At 41.7% G+C, this 14,929-nt stretch overlaps 1 protein-coding gene across 2 annotated transcripts; it reads right to left on the bottom strand.

Annotated features, from left to right (window-relative positions):
- Positions 1-364: 364 nt before the first annotated feature.
- On the bottom strand, positions 365-11,538 carry NUDT9 (nudix hydrolase 9). Of its 2 annotated transcripts, XM_075830874.1 has the most exons (9): positions 11,334-11,423; positions 8,931-9,026; positions 8,367-8,585; positions 7,156-7,251; positions 6,979-7,065; positions 6,765-6,876; positions 1,421-1,564; positions 849-933; positions 365-763 (listed from the first exon to the last, which is right to left on the bottom strand). In XM_075830874.1, the coding sequence occupies exons 2-9, from the start codon at positions 8,999-9,001 to the stop codon at positions 618-620; spliced, it is 960 nt and encodes a 319-aa protein (XP_075686989.1). In that variant the 5' UTR covers positions 9,002-9,026; positions 11,334-11,423; the 3' UTR covers positions 365-617. The 2 variants fall into 2 exon arrangements, with proteins under 2 accessions (XP_075686989.1, XP_075686988.1); XM_075830873.1 differs by lacking the exon at positions 8,931-9,026 and having other exon boundaries at positions 11,334-11,538.
- Between the last annotated feature and the right edge of the window lie 3,391 nt (positions 11,539-14,929).

Raw genomic sequence — 14,929 nt, 5'->3', positions numbered from 1 at the left:
CCGTCCTGTGCAGCCGGTGCAATGTAGTGATGTCATAGCTGCCGTCCTGTGCAGCCGGTGCAATGTAGTGATGTCATAGCTGCCGTCCTGTGCAGCCGGTGCAATGTAGTGATGTCATAGCTGCCGTCCTGTGCAGGCAGTGCAGTATAATTATGTCAGCGCTGATGTCCTGCGCTGGCGGTTCAGTATATTGATGTCATAGTTGACATCCTGTGTGTCTGGTAGGCTGCAATCTATAGTGACCTGTTAGCTATGAGGGAGAATGGTTGCACAGGTAGGTGGGGGGAGCAGTGTATTTTGGGTGGAGTCGCCTTCCAGGGCGCCGCTTGTACAATCTTTCTTTTACCAGAGAACTCAACTCGACTCTCAATAAGGACATTTTTATTTTATTACATTCCAAAGGTCGGAAAAATGTGACGTCTCCTCCTCGAGACAAGAACAGATGGAAAATCCATTTTGGAGTTCACGTAAGTGCAGCCTGCGGAGGCGTCTGTAGCGCTACCCGCACATTGGGTACAGGGAATGCTGCCCGCTGGAGCATGGGCAGAAAATAACTTCAAAACCTCTGGCCAGTGACCAGAATGCCACAGCAGAGGGACGGTCAAGCTGGACTGTGACTACCAGTGGGTGCCCCTCTTCTCCGCCACAATCTGAATGAACTGGGCATGGCTGGCATACAGGCTGTAGTTACTGTTGATGTCCACCCACTGCACCTTACCCGCATCATCACCAGCTTGTAAAGCCAACTGGTCCAGAATGTGCCCTGATAGAAAATGTCAGAGACTGGCATCAGAGATTAGAGTTAAGGGGCCGAATATATTACTATCAATGGACTGGTATATACCCACCTGTCTCATCGTGGTAATTGACAGCTTGGGTTTCCATCCAGGCATTATCCGTGTTACGAGGGTCATCCACATACCCCCTGTATACCTGTAAAGAACAGTCACAAGTAAGAACCTACAATCATTTATACAACTCACCAATAAAAGTTTATAAATGTATCAATAAGCTTTCTTCTAACTGGGAAGATAACGCAGTTCATCCTGAGCTTCCTGGTGCATGAACATTATGCCAGAATTGCAGTAAAGACTGACACGCAAGCAGAGCAGTAAGAGGGAGTGGGGGGGGGGTAGTGTAATTTTAGATATAAAAAAGCTCTAAGTTTTTGAACGTGACCAAGAATGTTTCCATTCATTGACAGCAAGCACACATCGTGATAAATTGAAAAGTTTACTACTACAATGCAGAACTTTTCACTAAAAAATGATGCAGCTTTACACAGGACTGCAGAACCCCGATATTCAATGGGCACTTTGGTAGAATGACAAGTGTAACCCCAAGAATGACTTCAAAATCACTAGGAATAGGATCTTCCTGCAGCCGGGACAAGACGAAGCATCCAGTAATGGAGCTTTACCAGCACGTGCTCCTGAGAGAAGAGACTCTGGATTCTCTGCGCAGTGTCCTGCTCCTCCCCAGTGCTCTCCAGAGAGTTCAGCGCCTCCTCACAGAACTCCCTGCGCAGCGCGGCCGTCACCAGCTCCCCCGGATCCACCATCCCCTGCGAGACCAAACACAGACTCACAAAGTGGACACGCCGGACTGAACTATAACAACAAGCAAAACACAAGACACCTACACAGAAAATACACAAATACTAGTGCATAGGGGGCAGTATATAGTAGTTATATTCTTGTATATAGGGGCAGTATTATAGTAGTTATATTCTTGTATATAGGGGGCAGTATTATAGTAGTTATATTCTTGTACATAGGGGCAGTATTATAGTAGTTATATTCTTGTATATAGGGGCAGTATTATAGTAGTTATATTCTTGTATATAGGGGGCAGTATTATAGTAGTTATATTCTTGTATATGGGGGCAGTATTATAGTAGATATATTCTTGTATGTAGGAGCAGTATTATAGTAGTTATATTCTTGTATATAGGGGGCAGTATTATAGTAGTTATATTCTTGTATATAGGAGCAGTATTATAGTAGTTATATTCTTGTATATAGGGAGCAGTATTATAGTAGTTATATTCTTGTATATAGGAGCAGTATTATAGTAGTTATATTCTTGTATATAGGGGGCAGTATTATAGTAGTTATATTCTTGTATATAGGGGGCAGTATTATAGTAGTTATATTCTTGTATATAGGGAGCAGTATTATAGTAGTTATATTCTTGTATATAGGGAGCAGTATTATAGTAGTTATATTCTTGTATATAGGGGGCAGTATTATAGTAGTTATATTCTTGTATATAGGAGCAGTATTATAGTAGTTATATTCTTGTATATAGGAGCAGTATTATAGTAGTTATATTCCTGTATATAGGGGCAATATTATACTAGTTATATTCTTGTATATAGGGGCAGTATTATAGTAGTTATATTCTTGTATATAGGGGCAATATTATAGTAGTTATATTCTTGTATATAGGGGGCAGTATTATAGTAGTTATATTCTTGTATATAGGGGGCAGTATTATAGTAGTTATATTCTTGTATATAGGAACAGTATTATAGTAGTTATATTCTTGTATATAGGAGCAGTATTATAGTAGTTATATTCTTGTATATAGGGGCAATATTATAGTAGTTATATTCTTGTATATAGAGGCAGTATTATAGTAGTTATATTCTTGTATATAGGGGCAGTATTATAGTAGTTATATTCTTGTATATAGGGGCAGTATTATAGAAGTTATATTCTTGTATATAGGAGGCAGTATTATAGTAGTTATATTCTTGTACATAGGAGCAGTATTATAGTAGTTATATTCTTGTACATAGGAGCAGTATTATAGTAGTTATATTCTTGTATATAGGAGCAGTATTATAGTAGTTATATTCTTGTACATAGGAGCAGTATTATAGTAGTTATATTCTTGTATATAGGAGCAGTATTATAGTAGTTATATTCTTGTATATAGGGGCAGTATTATAGTAGTTATATTCTTGTATATAGGGGCAGTATTATAGTAGTTATATTCTTGTATATAGGAGCAGTATTATAGTAGTTATATTCTTGTATATGGGGGCAGTATTATAGTAGATATATTCTTGTATGTAGGAGCAGTATTATAGTAGTTATATTCATGTATATAGGGGGCAGTATTATAGTAGTTATATTCTTGTATATAGGAGCAGTATTATAGTAGTTATATTCTTGTATATAGGGAGCAGTATTATAGTAGTTATATTCTTGTATATAGGAGCAGTATTATAGTAGTTATATTCTTGTATATAGGGGGCAGTATTATAGTAGTTATATTCTTGTATATAGGGGGCAGTATTATAGTAGTTATATTCTTGTATATAGGGAGCAGTATTATAGTAGTTATATTCTTGTATATAGGGAGCAGTATTATAGTAGTTATATTCTTGTATATAGGGGGCAGTATTATAGTAGTTCTATTCTTGTATATAGGAGCAGTATTATAGTAGTTATATTCTTGTATATAGGGGCAGTATTATAGTAGTTATATTCTTGTATATAGGGGCAATATTATACTAGTTATATTCTTGTATATAGGGGCAGTATTATAGTAGTTATATTCTTGTATATAGGGGCAATATTATAGTAGTTATATTCTTGTATATAGGGGGCAGTATTATAGTAGTTATATTCTTGTATATAGGGGCAGTATTATAGTAGTTATATTCTTGTATATAGGAACAGTATTATAGTAGTTATATTCTTGTATATAGGAGCAGTATTATAGTAGTTATATTCTTGTATATAGGGGCAATATTATAGTAGATATATTCTTGTATATAGAGGCAGTATTATAGTAGTTATATTCTTGTATATAGGGGCAGTATTATAGTAGTTATATTCTTGTATATAGGGGCAGTATTATAGAAGTTATATTCTTGTATATAGGAGGCAGTATTATAGTAGTTATATTCTTGTATATAGGAGCAGTATTATAGTAGTTATATTCTTGTACATAGGAGCAGTATTATAGTAGTTATATTCTTGTATATAGGAGCAGTATTATAGTAGTTATATTCTTGTATATAGGGGCAGTATTATAGTAGTTATATTCTTGTATATAGGGGCAGTATTATAGTAGTTATATTCTTGTATATAGGAGCAGTATTATAGTAGTTATATTCTTGTATATAGGGAGCAGTATTATAATAGTTATATTCTTGTATATAGAGGCAGTATTATAGTAGTTATATTCTTGTATATAGGGGGCAGTATTATAGTAGTTATATTCTTGTATATAGGGGCAGTATTATAGTAGGTATATTCTTGTATATAGAGGCAGTATTATAGTAGTTATATTCTTGTATATAGGGGCAGTATTATAGTAGTTATATTCTTGTATATAGAGAGCAGTATTATAGTAGTTATATTCTTGTATATAGGGGGCAGTATTATAGTAGTTATATTCTTGTATATAGGGGAAGTATTATAGTAGTTATATTCTTATATATAGGGGCAGTATTATAGTAGTTATATTCCTGTATATAGGGGGCAGTATTATAGTAGTTATATTCTTGTATATAGCAGTATTATAGTAGTTATATTCTTGTATATAGGGGCAGTATTATAGTAGTTATATTCTTGTATATAGGGGGCAGTATTATAGTAGTTATATTCTTGTATATAGGGAGCAGTATTATAGTAGTTATATTCTTGTATATAGGGGGCAGTATTATAGTAGTTATATTCTTGTATATAGGGGCAGTATTATAGTAGTTATATTCTTGTATATAGGGGCAGTATTATAGTAGTTATATTCTTGTATATAGGGGGCAGTATTATAGTAGTTATATTCTTGTATATAGGGGCAGTATTATAGTAGTTATATTCTTGTATATAGGGGCAGTATTATAGCAGTTATATTCTTGTATATAGAGGCAGTATTATAGTAGTTATATTCTTGTATATAGGAGCAGTATTATAGTAGTTATATTCTTCTATATAGGGGGCAGTATTATAGTAGTTATATTCTTGTATATAGGGGCAGTATTATAGTAGTTATATTCTTGTATATAGGGGGCAGTATTATAGTAGTTATATTCTTGTATATAGGAGGCAGTATTATAGTAGTTATATTCTTGTATATAGGAGCAGTATTATAGTAGTTATATTCTTGTATATAGGGGCAGTATTATAGCAGTTATATTCTTGTATATAGAGGCAGTATTATAGTAGTTATATTCTTGTATATAGGAGCAGTATTATAGTAGTTATATTCTTCTATATAGGGGGCAGTATTATAGTAGTTATATTCTTGTATATAGGGGCAGTATTATAGTAGTTATATTCTTGTATATAGGGGCAGTATTATAGCAGTTATATTCTTGTATATAGAGGCAGTATTATAGTAGTTATATTCTTGTATATAGGAGCAGTATTATAGTAGTTATATTCTTCTATATAGGGGGCAGTATTATAGTAGTTATATTCTTGTATATAGGGGCAGTATTATAGTAGTTATATTCTTGTATATAGGGGGCAGTATTATAGTAGTTATATTCTTGTATATAGGAGGCAGTATTATAGTAGTTATATTCTTGTATATAGGGGCAGTATTATAGTAGTTATATTCTTGTATATAGAGGCAGTATTATAGTAGTTATATTCTTGTATATAGGAGCAGTATTATAGTAGTTATATTCTTCTATATAGGGGGCAGTATTATAGTAGTTATATTCTTGTATATAGGGGCAGTATTATAGTAGTTATATTCTTGTATATAGGGGGCAGTATTATAGTAGTTATATTCTTGTATATAGGGAGCAGTATTATAGTAGTTATATTCTTGTATATAGGGGGCAGTATTATAGTAGTTATATTCTTGTATATAGGGGCAGTATTATAGTAGTTATATTCTTGTATATAGGGAGCAGTATTATAGTAGTTATATTCTTGTATATAGGGGGCAGTATTATAGTAGTTATATTCTTGTATATAGGGGGCAGTATTATAGTAGTTATATTCTTGTATATAGGAGGCAGTATTATAGTAGTTATATTCTTGTATATAGGAGCAGTATTATAGTAGTTATATTCTTGTATATAGGAGTAGTATTATAGTAGTTATATTCTTGTATATAGGAGCAGTATTATAGTAGTTATATTCTTGTATATAGGGGGCAGTATTATAGTAGTTATATTCTTTTATACAGGGTGCTGTACAGACGTAAAATATATAACTGGAGCAACCCATTAGATTTACGGATTAGTATATTTAGTCCAGGGCTGTTTTGCTGCGGGTATCATTACGTTATATAATCCCAGTATAAATCGTTATTACACCCATCATCTGGCTTCTGTTTCAGTAGAGAGTATATCCCAGCAATTATTTCAGTACTTTCCTGTGATCATTATGTTATGAACGCCCTTGTGCACGGGTTTTATCTTGACTTGTGGTTGATTTACAGGGGATATTACTGTGGACTCATCTCCACTCTGTGATGTGTCTCTGTTATAGAACATGTCTCGTTCTGCTTGGACCTGTCGATAAGGAGTGACGGGCAATGCTCCCTAGAAGAGTGATGATATACGGTGTGATCCTGCCCAGATACAATATTACACAAGTGGGCGACCTCTGTGCCTGGCTTCACTTCATATGTAAAAGGAACTTATCAAAAAATAGGGCCCAACACCATCTTCACGCAGTGCCAGCCACACCACCCCCCCCCCCTTATTTAAAGGGTCCCCTCCTGGTGATATTTCCCAGTAAATAACTGGTATATAATGGTTCACTTGAGGACTCGCAGGTTGTACTCACCCCTGGGATGGCCCACTGCCCACAGTCCTTCCTCTGTATAGCTATAAACTGTAACAAGGGTTTCCCGGAATCGGGGTGCATCACCTTCTCCCCTGCAGCATCTCGTTTCCACCTGTAGGGGGCACATGATGTAACACAGATTCTGGCTATATACCTGCTGCTGAATAAGAGTAGTAGTAGTGGTGGTAGGAGTAGTAGGAGCAGTAGTGCTCACCTTGTTATAATGGGGTCTGCTGCATGGTTAGGTCCCCATCGCCCTAATAATCCTCTTCCTGTTACCCCTGTCCGTCCTGAGGGGTTTCTGGGAATAAGAGAGAATTATTTGTGTCAGATCTTGTTGCAGTGGAGATACGAGACCCTTATAAGACCCCTTTATGTCCTCCACACCCACCTTGGAGATCCCCTCATCACTTGGTACATCCCTTCAAAACTGGTTCTCTGTACTTCTCCGTCAAGAGCGTTGTACTGTGGGCAGAAGCCTTGATGGCTGCAAATCACATTGAGATACATTATGTCACAGATCAGCGGAGAGGACCCCCCCACCCCTCAAAACAAAGCAAAATGTGATGTCCGAGCAGTCATATTTAACCCCACATTCATTGCTGCCATGCAGAGAAGTTTTCGCTGCAGGTAAATCTCATCTTTAAATATCATTCATCACTTTGCAAATCCTTTGAATATTCATTTAATGTTATATACTCCAGTCACATCCAAAGCTGCATACACAGTTCTGCTGGTTCACTGTTAGCTCTCAGGCTGCATGATGTCTTTACTGCCCCCTGCTGGTTCAGTGTCTGCACAGAGTATGCTTTATTGGTCTTTGCACCATGTACGCTGTCTATTTGTGCACATTGCTGACAGATTCCAAGCAGCAGCTAGCAGAATTTTGATTGCAGCTCTGGATGGGAATGGAGTAAAAGATATGATTAGTACAAGACGCAGGATTATTCAATGAGAAGTAATTTAGTGAAGTTACACTCGAGACCCTTCCCTACAATCCGATCCGGGTTTGGACAGGAGTTCTGCCACCAGTGGAATTCATACACCTGATCTGCCCTATAGTGGTTGTTCCACAGTTCTCCACTAGAGGTCACCATGAACCACAACATAGGCATGGCTTTGATTTGGGGTAAATTTCCATGAGATCACACGGCGCTCAAAAAAACCGACGTGTAAATGTGTCAAAAACGCTAGCGTCTTTGTAAAGCGCTTTATAACATACAGGAGTTTTTGACGTGTTTTTGTCGCATATTTGAAGCGTTTTGTGTTCGTTTTTGGCACGTAATCAGGACTCCAATTCACTATGGGAATATACGCATTTTGCGCACCAAGAATTGACCTGCCGCTTCTTTTTTTACACAACGCGTTTTTTAAAAACGCGCACGAAAAAAAAACGTGACGTTTGCACTACAACGCGCTTTCCCATTGATGTTAATGGGCAGCTCAAAGCATGTGATTTTGACGTGTTTTTCAGCGTCAAACATACACGCCGTGTGAACAAGGCCTAACCGTTTTGCAGTTTTATGAACAATGCAACTAAAACACCAAAAAAGTCTCATGTAAAGATTCAAACAGGTGTGGTGGATTTAGTGCGACTCTCACCTTTGCGGAGGGTCTGCCCAGGGGGGTTGGGCAAGAACCGAAGGGGCAGTGTATTCTACAGGCCGATACTCCGGCCAATCTACGGACCAGCTGACCTTTTCTTGGGGTACCGGCCACCTCTCCACCTTTGAACCTGGGTAAGGAGAGGTCAGCGCCTTGATGTGAGTCGTCATTGTAGGCGGGCGGCTGCGGCTGCGGTACCAGTAAGACAACAAAATACTGTGGGAAAAAGAAACACTTGTACATCCGATTGTTCACATTCCAGCTATGCAAATAATTGACATGAGTCATTATCTGAACCCACAAGAAAGGTAACAGAAAACCTCAGAGCATGACACAGATCCACCAGGCACCTGCCAGATTCACCACTGTCTGAGTAGGACCTGTAGCCTTATCGTCCTGAGCTTTCTGGTTCACGAATAGAATTCCAAAATACAGTTAAGACTGACACCATAAGAACGGTAGGAAAAATGAGCACCGGGAATGCAGCTGCATATTATTATCCAGTCTCGTGTACAGTGCAAACAACATAGAAAGCAGTCATGGCGGATATAATGTGCGCACCTTCCCAGCGCAGCTACCGCAGCAGTGACGGAGGCCGTGGTAACCACTCGAGTCAGGGTATTACCCATCATCCGCGCGTCTGGTCAGCACCTCGGCCTTATGTGAAGAGGGAAGATGTGACAGGATCAGTGCAGTCATTTATATCGTCATAAAACATGGCGCCACATACACATACTGCTCTCCTGAAATACTCTGTGCTGCTGGGAGACCCTGCTCCTTCCTTATTTAACTCTTTGCAAATAGAAAATTCTGCCTGGAAAAATCAGCTCCGTTTTTTTTTGTTTTTTTTTAAGGTCAGTTCACACAGTTTTTTGATACTTTTTTTGATACGGAAAACGCGCCAAAAAACGGCCGAAAACGCCTCCCATTGATTTCAGCGGGAGGAGGAGGCGTTTTTTCAGTTCTCCATGGATTTCAATGTGGTTTTTGAGGCCGAAAACGCTTCAAGATAGGTCACGTCGCTTTTGTTTACCGCGAGCGGACAAAAAACGCTCAGGAAAGAAAAATGCTTCTGACTCCCATTGAAATCAATGGGAGGAGATTTGGGGCGTTTTATTAGCGCTGATTCAGACGCAGTTTCCGCATAAAAAACAAACTGTGTGAACAGGTCTGTGACTTCACAAGATCAACACACTCCTCTCCTGACATACTCTGTGCTGCTGGGGATCCCGCTCCTTCCACTATAAAACTCTCAGCCTGTCACCTCCCACATGATCACTCCTCTCCTGACATACTCTGTGCTGCTGGGGATCCTGCTCCTTCCACTGTGTAACTCTCAGCCAGTCACCTCCCACATGATCAGCACACTCCTCTCCTGACATACTCTGTGCTGCTGGGGATCCCGCTCCTGCCACTATGTAACTCTCAGTCTATGACCTCCCACATGATCAGCCCACTGCTCTCCTGACATACTCTGTGCTGCTGGGGATCCCACTCCTTCCACTAAAAAACTCTCAGCCTGTCACCTCCCACATGATCACTCCTCTCCTGACATACTCTGTGCTGCTGGGGATCCTGCTCCTGCCACTTATGGAACTCTCAGTCTATGACCTCCTACATGATCAGCACACTCCTCTCCTGACATACTCTGTGCTGCTGGAGACTCTGCTCCTTCCACTGTTTAATTCTCAGCCAGTCACCTCCCACATGATCAGCACACTCCTCTCCTGACATACTCTGTGCTGCTGAGGATCCTGCTTCTTCCACTATGTAATTCTCAGCCGGTCACCCCCCACATGATCACTCCTCTCCTGACATACTCTGTGCTGCTGAGGATCCCGCTTCTTCCACTATGTAATTCTCAGTCTCTGAACTCCTACATGATCAGCACACTCCTTTCCTGACATACTCTGTGCTGCTGGGGATCCTGCTCCTTCCACTATGTAACTCTCAGACGGTCACCGCCCACATGATCATTCCTCTCCTGACATACTCTGTGCTGCTGGGGATCCTGCTGCTTCCACTGTGTAACTTTCAGCCTGTGACCTCCCACAAGATCAGCACACTCCTCTCCTGAAGCACTCTGTGCTGCAGTGCAGCTTCAGAGAATGACACTTGCTGCAGAGTTCATTTCTGAGGTTTGTGGCCTCATCTTGGAGAACCCTTTTGAAACTCCCTCATCAGCAAACACGACTCGTCGGTTCCTGTTCCACAAGCCGGGCACGGGGCCACAACATCCACCTCATTCTGTGCGCACATCACATGACCCGCCTCAGGCCCCGGCTACACAGCGACTTCTGGACGGCAGAAATTCAAACCCCTGCAGCTTTTGAATACAATTTGTGTTTCAATTCTTCACAGATCTTTGTTTGCTGTCATTGAATGGGAACCCTTTTCATTAGCTTGTAGAGGATTGTGTGGACAAACCCTCAGCTGTGAGAAGTATTTGCTCACGACGGGTTTTCGGTCTCTGGGCATAAACAATGAACGATTGCATTCACTGACAGCAAGCGGAAATATTAAAATAGTGAATTGAAACAGAAAAATGTCTGCAGAATTTTTCTCCACATCAGTCGTGCGTATTCACTGCGTCCTTAGAAAACGTAGCACCAAGTCCAATGGCTGCCATAGCCTAGTAGCAGCTCAATGCCAGTCTATGTGCCACAACAGCACGTGGTACAAGTCGTCATTGAGCCAATAGGCTGAGTATAATTGCCCAGAATGAGTGGTAATGGCAGACAGAGAGGGTGAGGACTGTGGTACAGTAGTACATCAGGGGTAATATATTGGCACCAGGGAACGGTCACCCCTGTACCCCACCCAGGAAGTGCCACACAGATGCAGTGCCCATTACACCCAGTGCCAGCTATCTCCCAGAGTCATTGGTCGAAAGGAATGTCAATCAAGCGCAGCGCGGTTTTTATTGGCGGAGGACAACGCAGCCAGGTACCTGAACCCACTTACCTGCCGGGGGTGCCAGGAACTCTGTGACTGGTTGGGAGGAGATTGCACCGAGAGCGGCGCCGAAACACAACACAACCTGCCCGGAACAGGAGGGGAGCGCAGCCTGGCAGCCGTATCAGCATACTGCGCAGGCGCAAACCAGGCGGCCTCGCCCGCTGATTCCCTGACGGCAGCTTGTTGACATAGTGGGCGGGACGTGTTAGGTCTCTGAATGTTGCTTAGCAACATAGAATGGCGCCGAGCTGGTTGTTGACAGGAAGTTGTACTGAGGTAAATGCGTGAGGGCTCGACTGCTATAGACGCTTATGCCAGTCAGACTGAGGACATAATGTACATATACAGTGTATACAATACCATGGTGCTCAGTGCTGACCCCCACATCAACCAGTGAAGGTCACAAACTGCAGTCATCTGGTTAGTCGTCTTGTATAACCATTGCTTTTATTTTTCTTGTTGCTGTGGTAACTATACATGTCCGCCCCTCATAACCACAATTTGTAGTGGGAAAATGGAGGAGACGCCAGGATTCGGTACGTTTTTACGCTGCGCTGACTCTGCCCTCCAGCGCCGTGATTGGCATGTGATATCAGGACAGGGTGTGACATCACCAGCCGTGAGTAGATGCAACGCAATACATCAAAATCATCACCAACTTCACCGCCCCCAGTATCGTAAGTAATAAATCAGGTAGTCACCACATCTGCGCCAACATGGCGGCCACAGGTGAGGAGTCAACATGCCGGATCCTTCTTTATCCCGACAACTGCCAGCGGCAGAATTAAGTTGCCCCCATACACATGAGATCGTCAGATGATGCCGCCGGGCTCAGACAATCTTTGTCTAATGTCTATGGGCACCTTAACTAATGAAGAAACAGGAGGCATCCAGAACCTCCAAGACTAAAGTCAAGAAATGCCGAGAAGAATCGGGGAATCGCTGCCTTTATCATAAGATGAGGCAAAAACCTGAAGTTGTGGAGAGGCAGGGGCGTGGGTGCATATAGGGGGCTGGCGGACATCTGCCCCAGGTACTGGGTGCCATGGGGGGGGCGCCAAGAAGCTACTCTGCCTTGAGATGCCTTGTAATATAAAGGACCCAGCGCTTACCGTAAAGCAAGATTGTTCTCAAAATACTTTTGAGAATAGCATATCTGGAGGTCGATAGTAAAAGAAGAGGATGGTGACATCTGGAGGTCGATAGTAAGAGAAGAGGATGGTGACATCTGGTGGTCGATAGTAAGAGAAGAGGATGGTGACATCTGGAGGTCGATTAGTAAAAGAAGAGGATGGTGACATCTGGAGGTCGATAGTAAAAGAAGAGGATGGTGACATCTGGAGGTCGATAGTAAAAGAAGAGGATGGTGACATCTGGAGGTCGATAGTAAAAGAAGAGGATGGTGACATCTGGTGGTCGATAGTAAGAGAAGAGGATGGTGACATCTGGTGGTCGATAGTAAGAGAAGAGGATGGTGGCATCTGGAGGTCGATAGTAAGAGAAGAGGATGGTGACATCTGGAGGTCGATAGTAAGAGAAGAGGATGGTGGAATCTGGAGGTCGATAGAGAAGAGGGTGGTGACATCTGGAGGTCGATAGTAAAAGAAGAGGATGGTGACATCTGGAGGTCGATAGAGAAGAGGATGGTGACATCTGGAGGTCGATAGCAAGAGAAGAGGATGGTGACATCTGGAGGTCGATGGCAAGAGAAGAGGATGGTGACATCTGGTGGTCGATAGTAAGAGAAGAGGATGGTGACATCTGGAGGTCGATGGCAAGAGAAGAGGATGGTGACATCTGGAGGTCGATGGCAAGAGAAGAGGATGGTGACATCTGGAGGTCGATAGTAAAAGAAGAGGATGGTGACATCTGGAGGTCGATAGTAAGAGTAGAGGATGGTGACATCTGGAGGTCGATAGTAAAAGAAGAGAATGGTGACATCTGGAGGTCGATAGTAAAAGAAGAGAATGGTGACATCTGGAGGTCGATAGTAAGAGAAGAGAATGGTGACATCTGGAGGTCGATAGTAAGAGAAGAGGATGGTGACATCTGGAGTTCGATAGTAAAAGAAGAGGATGGTGACATCTGGAGGTCGATAGTAAAAGAAGAGGATGGTGACATCTGGAGGTCGATAGTAAGAGTAGAGGATGGTGACATCTGGAGGTCGATAGTAAAAGAAGAGGATGGTGACATCTGGTGGTCGATAGTAAGAGAAGAGGATGGTGGCATCTGGAGGTCGATAGTAAGAGAAGAGGATGGTGGCATCTGGAGGTCGATAGTAAGAGAAGAGGATGGTGACATCTGGTGGTCGATAGTAAGAGAAGAGGATGGTGACATCTGGTGGTCGATAGTAAGAGAAGAGGATGGTGACATCTGGAGGTCGATAGTAAAAGAAGAGGATGGTGACATCTGGTGGTCGATAGTAAGAGAAGAGGATGGTGACATCTGGTGGTCGATAGTAAGAGAAGAGGATGGTGACATCTGGAGGTCGATAGTAAAAGAAGAGGATGGTGACATCTGGAGGTCGATAGTAAGAGAAGAGGGTGGTGACATCTGGAGGTCGATAGTAAGAGTAGAGGATGGTGACATCTGGAGGTCGATAGTAAAAGAAGGGGATGGTGACATCTGGAGGTCGATAGTAAGAGAAGAGGATGGTGACATCTGGAGGTCGATAGTAAAAGAGCAGTTGGAGTAGAAACCATCTGCAAACTCTACGGTCAGGACGATCCTGTGACCTTGGGAATGGCATGATGTCCGAGAGCGACTACCCTTTATCTCTGACGTCTGACCTACTGCGTGTAGGCACACCTCAGAATTAGACTCTGTTCACACTTGTGCCATGGTTTCTGTTTAGAACGGATACCACCGGCGCCTGATGGACCCTATTCACTTACAAAGGTGACTGTTAGACTCTGCCGAGGTGTCCATCGTCTTGATAGGAAAAATAGCGATCCATGCAGCGCTATTTTTATAGTCAAATTTGACGGAATAAGCAACGCAGATGGGAGCAGAGCCCTCCGTGTGTGTCTTCCGCGTCTCCCAGTCATTATTGAAACATATTAGCATACAAGATCACGGTCACACCGTAAACCCTTCCAATTCATATATACGATTTCTGGAATGGTGGCTCCGGGAGTATTTAGGTTACTGACAGAATCATGTGACTATGCAAATGTTTTACAAAATTATTGGCCACACCCCTTCACATATTTTGACGATTATCTGCCGGGACAAAAGTTTTGCCATTTATAGAAAATTTCACTGTCTTACAACTTTTCTGTGGAATGAGGTAAAACAAGATTGGGCGTATTTCTAGTGAAAGGACGGAATATCTCTGTTCCCTGATATACCTGAAGACCAGACTTGTTTCACCTGCCCGTACTTATGCGCTAATCTTATAACGCTGGGATGTGGACACGTTATTTGCGAAGACTGCGTGAAGTAAGCGGATTCCATGCGAGGAAATAAACAATTGGCAAGGAGAAATACGAAGCAAGAAGAGAACGAGGTTTTGTGCAGCTCCCACCGTGAACACTCACCTTTATATGTGAAGCTCCTCTGTGTGATCAGCCCCTGAATGTCCACAATAAGTCGCCGCAACA

Source organism: Rhinoderma darwinii, chromosome 6, assembly GCF_050947455.1.
Source record: "Rhinoderma darwinii isolate aRhiDar2 chromosome 6, aRhiDar2.hap1, whole genome shotgun sequence".
Lineage (NCBI taxonomy): Eukaryota > Metazoa > Chordata > Amphibia > Anura > Rhinodermatidae > Rhinoderma > Rhinoderma darwinii.
The sequence above is the reverse complement of the archived record's forward strand: the minus strand, read 5'-3'. Positions and strand labels throughout refer to the sequence as shown.